Source organism: Rhinichthys klamathensis, unplaced genomic scaffold (genome assembly GCF_029890125.1).
Source record: "Rhinichthys klamathensis goyatoka isolate OS25496 unplaced genomic scaffold, OSU_Roscu_1.1 h1tg000011l_1, whole genome shotgun sequence".
Taxonomy (NCBI): Eukaryota; Metazoa; Chordata; class Actinopteri; order Cypriniformes; family Leuciscidae; genus Rhinichthys; species Rhinichthys klamathensis.
This window is the reverse complement of record NW_026606564.1, coordinates 11,085,303-11,093,456: the sequence shown is the minus strand read 5'-3', so window position 1 is coordinate 11,093,456 and position 8,154 is coordinate 11,085,303. Positions and strand designations below refer to the sequence as shown.

General features: G+C 44.7%; 1 protein-coding gene across 1 annotated transcript; it reads right to left on the bottom strand.

Annotated features, from left to right (window-relative positions):
- Positions 1-2,259, bottom strand: LOC130095641 (bifunctional 3'-5' exonuclease/ATP-dependent helicase WRN-like). Its single transcript, XM_056262377.1, has 3 exons — positions 2,015-2,259; positions 1,641-1,720; positions 1-1,205 (listed from the first exon to the last, which is right to left on the bottom strand). The coding sequence occupies exons 1-3, from the start codon at positions 2,257-2,259 to the stop codon at positions 1-3; spliced, it is 1,530 nt and encodes a 509-aa protein (XP_056118352.1).
- Positions 2,260-8,154: the final 5,895 nt, after the last annotated feature.

The window sequence follows — 8,154 nt, the reverse complement described above, 5'->3', positions numbered from 1 at the left end:
TTAGTCTGATATTGGAAGCACAGATAAGCCTGACTCAATGCTGCTTAATGATTTTTCATCATCCTCATCCTCTAAATCAAAGTACCCCTTGAAGTCAATATCAGGCTTCAAATATGGTTCTTCTGTAGTCTCTGGGTACTTGCATAAATCAAAGTCTTCAAAAACTTTGTGCACAATTTTTAGGATTTCCAGGCCATGGTTTATGTCGAATACAGGTAGATTCTGCATGACATAGGTGATGTCAAATATTTCACATACATTTTCAACTACTGATTCAATTAGTACATTGCTGAAACCGGTGCAGAATGATGCATGTGTGTACAGGTGTTCATCTGGCGAAATTAGACTTTCTCTATATTTCTCTAAAAGCTCTCTGACCAATCCCTGCTCATCTAATGTGACTTGTCTGCATTTGTCAGGTGATGGAATCTGTTTCGGCATCTCGTAATTTGGTGTTTCTACAGAGCAACTGTCAGAGCTACACTTGCATATTGAATGGCAATAGGTGCAGCAAGAATGTCCAGGCTCAACACTAGATGTGTCTTTCTCAAAATGAGAGTATAGGGCCTTCCTAAAACAGCCATTTAAGCTTTTTTGAAGAACATCCTTTACTGCCTTGTCAGTCTTGGCAAGCTGATTGTTTGCATTGAGAACAGCATGAGTTGGAGAGCCATCTCTGCCTGCTCTTCCAACCTGGTGGAGAGTGGCCTCTGGGTCCTCTGGTAACCCATACATGACCACATGGGAGACCTTTGGGAAATTTAGGCCAACTCCAAGTGCTGTAGTTGCCACAGTCACTCTGCAGCTGCCTTCTCCATTAAATGAAGAAAGTACCCTGCTCTTGTTTACAGGTAGAGTCTGGCTGTGGAACATCCCAATCAATAGGTTTTTACCTATTTTCTCTTCACCGACCCAGGCGCTATCCCCAAGTTCAGCCTTGAGGTGGCAGAAAACTCGTGTAACAGTGTTTATTGTCCGGCAGTATATGATGATCGGTAACATCTCCAGTCCTTTTTCTTTTAAGTCTTTTACCAGCCAGTCAAAACAGTCCAGAGAATCTGTTGTAAGTCTTCTTACCCCAAGTCTAATGTTGGGTCGATTGGGGCTAACAGTGATGTTGATTGCATTTTGGAAGTGTAGCTGTCTCCTGACAATGTCTCTTGAGTGCAAATCTGCAGAAGCGGTCAATGCCAATACTGGAGTACCTAAAAAATAAAATTTAAAAGAACAAATGAGAAACCTTGAAGTCATTCCCATTTTATTCATCCCACTGTATAGTTTTTTTTACACTTAAACATTAAATTGTAACAGTGTTTTGAAAGTAACAATGTCAAAGAAAAAACAAGGCATTACATGATAATTTTGCAATGTGTAATTTGTGTAATGTTATAATGTCATTGTTTACATAGAGGCTAATACTCATGTTCAGACAATAAGTTACTTAACACTGGTAAATAAATGTTGTGAGAGTGGTGTGATATTACAGTAGCAAAACCATAATTTGAAAGATGGCTTATCATCGAAAGGGTAATGGGTTGGATGTGTCAACAAATTTCAGTGCCCGAGTAACAGAAATGCCATATGTAGTGTTGATCCAGGTAAAGCTAACAGTAATCTCTAAAGTGTTATTGTTAACCTACCTGGAGGTACGATTGCTCGAAGTTCCCCCAACCTTGCAAAGCTTTCCCTAAAGGCCTTCTGTCCTTTCGCAGCCTTCCCCCTGTTAGACAAAATAAAATCATAAGTATTAAGTACAGTTTAGCATAGATGTTGAAGTTATTATTTGCATTGGAAATTGTTTGCGGTTGTACTTCACAAGTTTAAAAATTAAATTTAATGACTAAAGTGTCAACAACTTTAATCGTGTACGTGTGCACAGATGAAAGTTATGCTACTAAAGCGGTAGCTGTATATTGATATTGAAAAGCAACACAACTTAGTGGCACTGTGACAAACACAGTAGATAGCAGTCTACAGACATAATGACAATAAGATATTAATAAATACCACTTACCATTTATATGTTAAATGGACTTCATCTACAACGATGCCTATCAGGTTGGTTCTATAGAACTCCGTGGCTAACATGTCTTGCCACTTTGCGCTCATCCAGGCCTCGGGACTGCCGAACAGAAGTTGGTATCGACCATTTTTAATCGCATTTTCTTTATCAGGACTCAGCTGAGTGGCAGAAATTCCAAGCTTAACAGCCTCCTGTACCTGGTCATCCAGGACGACTGGGGTCTCGCGAAGCCCCATTGCCTTAGCCACTAACGGGGCTAGTTGATATATCAGACTTTTTCCAAAGCCTGTTGGTAGCAGGGCAAAAACATCATTCTTGTTTAAGAAATGGTTTAACGCCGAAAGCTGTTCTTTTTTCAAAATGAACTTGCATTCTAAACTACTTAGACATTGTTCTAAGGCTGCATCAAAGAGTAGCTTCGCGTCTTCAGCCATGTTAAATCGATATAAACAAACTGTTTCCGTGTGTCGCATAGATGTCGTCATCGTCTAGCTGCTCCCTCCCCGTTCTGTGATTGGTTCCCTAAATGAGGCGAAAAATCTGGCCATGGTATCCAGACTGCCTTTCAGCGTGAATTGAATCGCGCTGCGGTAAGGCAGTATGGGGAAACCCAGGCTATATATGACCCACTTTCAAGGCACAGCTGGGGCAAATTAACTAGACACAGGTGAAGGAACTGAACAGAAACGAGGAGCGGGAAAACTGGAACACAGGACTAAACCAAATACACAATGAACGGGGAAAACAGGACATGACATGTAACAACTGTGTCATCAAGAATGAAATTAGTCTTACAAGCAAATATTTCTGTCTGAAGGCCACTGGAGATGGAGGGACAGAGAGGACAGAGACACCACACTGCTGGACCAGAGAGCAATGGCAGGGCTGGATAGAACATAACCCCTGGTTATACATAAAAGATGGATGCCTTGGTTGCAAGCCATGCAGAGACGCAAAGACTTTGCTTTTGTCTGGTAAATGTCCGGGGATGAATTTTGCTAGTGAATGGGTTAATGGGGCAGTGGGGAGTACCTGCAAAAGGACATTAGCAAAAAAAATATACAAACACAGAGATAGTGCTTCGCACCAGAGGTCTACTGAGATAGCACAACAGAAACAAAAGGAGGTCCTGCCAAAAGCCATTTTGGAAATCAATGCAGGTTTAGTGCAAGAAACAACCAGCTCTTTCAGAACTGCATATGCAGTAGCGAAAGAAAGGTTAGCTTTCAAAAAGATGCCACCTCTCATGATTCTGCAAGAACTTAACGGTGCTGTCATAGGGAATGTGCATAGGTCAGATCATTCTTGTGCTGAAATTGTGAACCACATTGCCACAGAACATTAAAGAAAAAAACTCACGCATTTCATTGACAGTCGATGAGAGCACAGTATTTGGGCTGGCCTATATGATAGTATTTATCAGGTGTGATGTTACAGGTGATGGGGATGTTGAGAACATCTTCTTAGATCTTGTTGAATTAAAGGAGGGTACAGATGCAAGTTCCATTTATGATGCATTGAGACAAAGCCTAAAGACAGCTGGATTAGATGATGACTTCTTACAAAAAACCCTCATAAGCATTGCAACTGATGGGGCCTCAGTTTTGACAGGGTGCAAGTCTGGTGTCATTACTAGATTTAAATCTGAATTTCCAAAGCTAAAATCCATCCACTGTATGGCTCACAGGTTGGAATTGGCTGTCCATGACTCCATAAAATCCCTGACTGCCTGCAATCATTTTGAAATATTCATCTCTAAATTGTACAGTTTATTTAATCAATCCCACAAACTGGCCCGATTGCTAAAAGAAGTAGCAGATGAGCTCAATGTTCAAATTCTGAGGATAGGGGAGATCTTTACAATCAGATGGGTTGCCAGCAGCTTTAACACTGTGAGAGCTGTTTGGAAAAATTACCCTGCTCTGGCTAGACATTTTCAAATTGAAAGTGAAAATACTGGCAACTCTGATAAAGTGAGGAAGAAGTTCCTGGGACTATTGAAATACCTTAGCAATGCCAGCTTTGTGCATGATTTAGCCTGTATGAAAGATGTCTTGCGTGAATTGCAGAGCCTGTCACTTAAACTACAAAAACGGGAGACAACCATTGTCCAGAGTTACCACCACATCAAACAGACAACAGAAATTCTAAATGCCATGAAATCGCAAGGTGGAAAGTCTGCCGCAAAGGCACAACAAGGCTTGTCAGCTGGTGTTTTTAAGGGGGTGAACATTGTGGGTGACAGAGCAGGAAAGATCAATAGGCAACAATTTTATCAAGCGGTAGTGGACAATCTGACGGCCCGAATGCCAGCTGATGACCTCATTTGCATCCTCCAGCCACTTGAGAAGTCCAGCTGGCCAGAAAACGTGAGGACCTAGTACTGTTTGGAGAGACTGAGGTCCGTACATTGGCAAAGCTCCTTGGTGAGCAAGGGAGAGAAGCAGTGGAGGAGTTCAGAAATTACAAATTACAAGGAACACTGGAGGGAGGGACCCTGAAAAAACGTATCATTGCAAGTAACACATACTTGGCCACCTCTGCTGAATGTGAGAGAGGATTTTCGGCAGTAAATGATACAGATAGAAAAACGCGCAACAAGCTCCGTGCAAAGAGTCTGTCTTCTCTGCTTTTTGTGGACCTTAATGGCCCTCCTTTGGAGATCTTTAACCCTGCTCCATATGTGATGTCCTGGGTAAAGGCAGGGCATCGCCTTTCTAAATCATGGGTGCCAGGGAGGAAGGGAAAAGAGGCAAAACCCAGACCTCTGTGGTCAGTATTTTAAAACAAGCCTGCTTTGCTGCATATTAGGCTTGCTACGGTAGTCGGTGTTACCGGTGTTACACGGTGTCCAGTCGCAACACCGGTTGCATCAATTGCCCACCGCGGCACCAAAAAAAAAAAAAGTTTAAAGCGTTAAAAATATTTAACGCCAGACACATTTGTTTATCGTACATTTTATTAAACTTGCAGCGCTCTGGGTTTGTTTGTTGTCCTGTTTGCTTGTCTGTCTTTGTTTTCGATGTTTGTATTATTTGAAAAAAATAAATAATATTTACCGCAATTACGCATTATCCGTTTTTTTCTGTCACCCGTTGACTAGCGTTGTATGATCACGCTCTTATTACTGATTATCAGTTTGTCGCATGTTTAGACATTGTATGTGTGTTGCACAACACATATTGCACTTGGCGATCACGGTGGGGATTGATATGGTAGTGGACCATGATGGTCATAGAAGAAGTGAAGGAGCAGTACCCCCCAATTATGGTGGGGTAATTCGCACTCTGCATACAGACATAGGCAGAGGCGACTCAGCGTGCCTATTTGCTGTCCTGCGGCAACTGTCGAGAGCGGCCCTTTGGTGACGGTCCAATGGGTGCGCTTCGCGCCCATCGTGTCACGCTCGCGCCCAAAGGGCCGTGGTCTAGCCCTATAAAGATAGCTCGATGGGCTGATCTTACTGGTTTTTCATCTCTTCAGCGAAGCTCTGCATCGCTGGATCCTGAGTGAAGAAGCCGCGCCGTTGAAAAAAGCCTTCTGCAGGACGAGCCATCTTCTGAAGCCGCTGGACCGCCTCATCTGCGTTTCCTGCCTGAGATAGGATCATGTAGCACTCGCGCTCGCTGACGGCGGCTGCCCTCACTGCGAGCTATTGCCTATGGTGACTCTGAGGACTCGCCTGGCATATTTCTCCGAGTCTGCACTCCCGCCCGCTGTAGTGCTGCGGCGTAAAGCGCCGTACTCAGCAGGTCCCCGAGCCTTCTCCAGCCCGTGAAAGCTCGCCGGTTCGCCCGCAAGTTTCACCAGCTTCACTCGAGTCGCTCACTGACGGACAACGGCCACCGCGCGCCGCCGTTTTCGCCATTTGTGACGAAGAGATAGCTGCATCTGTTGAGAAGGCCAGCTGAGCGGCTAGCTTTCTTTACTTTATAAGAAAGCTACCCCGCCCCCACCCCCCGTGGGCATGCGTCACCGTCGAAATAGGGAAAGAGTGTGTTTTAGTCCCGCCGAGGCCGGACAATTTCCATTTCTCAAACATTTCCCAGCTCCTCTTAGTTGAGCGGCTGAAAATGTCAATATTGCAGCAATGAGCCTGTTGTATAACACGCACACCTGCAACATATGCCGACACACTAAACTGTGACGCTCCCTTATCTGCTCGAGCTAATTTAAGCTTACGTTGTTTCCCCCCTGTGGCGAAACACAAAGCTGTTCGATCCTGGCTCTCGCAGCAGTTAAGAAATTTAGTCTCGCCACGGCCAGACTTCCTTTTCGCTTGTTCAGTTCCAAGAAAATGCGACTGTTCCAGTATAATTTGCAGTAAACAAGCCGGTACCACGGCCCGCTTGCCTGCACGCAAATGCCGTTTCCATGGCGACCCAGAAAAATCATAAGCAGTGTATTTTCTGGTATTCCGGCCACAGCCGATGGTGTTATGAGTGTAATAAAATGCCCACAGCCCAGTGTTCATTTCTACACACAAACACAGCCCGTCACGGTACAGGGCTCGCACAAATGAAATTGACGCATGTCAATTGTGCATTAAATGTAGTGAATGTGCCCACGGACCAGTGCCCACAAACACTACACACTACATGTACCATGGTTTCTGAAAAATGAAACCAACACACATACAGTCAGCTCAGGCCGACGGTGTTTTCCAGTGCAGTCAATGTGCACGCAAAGTCTTCCTAGCCCTTCTAGTAAAACGATGGTGTTCAAGTCTCGCCACGTCCAGACTTTCACCAAAACTTCACGCTCGCTCAGTCCCAAGAAATGTGACTGTTCCGGTGTATTCTGCAGTAAACAAGTCGGTATCACGGCCCACTTGCCTGCACACAAACGCCGTTTTTACGGCAACCCAGATAAATACAAAATGTTTTTTTTTCTGGTGTCCCGGCCTCGGCCGATGGTGTTATGAGTGTAATAAAAAATGCCCACAAACCAGTGCTCATTTCTACACAGCCCGCCACAATACAGGGCTTGTACAAGTAAAATCGACTCATGTCGATTGTGCATTAAATGTAGTGTACGTGCCCATGATTCAGTGCCCACTAACACTGCATGTCACAGGGTTTCTGTAAAAACGAAACCAACACAAATACAGTCAGTTCAGGCAGACAGTGTTTTTCAGTGCTGTGAATGTGCCCGCTAGCCTGGATGGCAGCCCGAACCCCGCCCACAACATTTTTTGGTCGGGAAGTTCGGTCTGGACTCGCTCCATTGAGGTGTAATTATGATCAGTCAAAAAATGTTCGGGCCAATCCAATTGCCAGGGCAGGCTTTATACGATGATGGACAGATGATCTGCAGGGACGTAGTCATCACGTTATCAAAGAGTGCTTAAAGTCCCTGTAAAGTCAAAATTAAGTATGTGTTTTGAGTTTGTCACACCACAGAAAAATGTGTTATTAGTCACCCAGCCAAATTTGAATGATAAAAAAAGCCAGCAAGTACATAAAATAAGCTATCAAAATCTTGAAAAAATGAGCAGTAATCTCTGCTCTCAAACGCTGGGGGCGTGTCCACTGGCTGCGCTGAAACCACGCCCACTCGCGGGAAAGCTGCAGTCGACTCGCCACACTCAACTCTACAGCCGGAATGGATGCTCGCACGGTGGGCACGCACTGCCGATGATGGCACCAGTTGTCGGCGCGACGGGAGGATGAGTCGGTTCGGCCCCATTCACCAGTAACAGCAGATTATCAGTGAATCCCAGACAGTTATCTCCGACGAAAGTTTATAAAACTATCCCGTGTAAAATGATCACTTACAGAGGCGGGTTTTGGCGGTGATCCTCAGCTCTCCATCAAGGTGGCTCTTCACAAAATTAATCCACTTCTTCTTGATGTAATCGTTTTTCGGAAATTTAAATAAGGACACCGATCTGTTTTGTGCGTGATCCGGTGATCGCATCCAGGTAGTACGCATTTCCGTGACGAAGACATAGCTAGCTAGCAATCTGTAGGCTGTGTTATTAATAATAGTACTGACAGTAACTCGCGATTGAGCGGCAAACTGATGTGAATGTGCTCTATAATATTGTTAGGAGCGGCAAGCCTCAGCGGCTCCAGTGCGTCATCAATTAGGGGCGTGTCCAGGAGCTCAAGGGCTCCAGTGCGTCATCG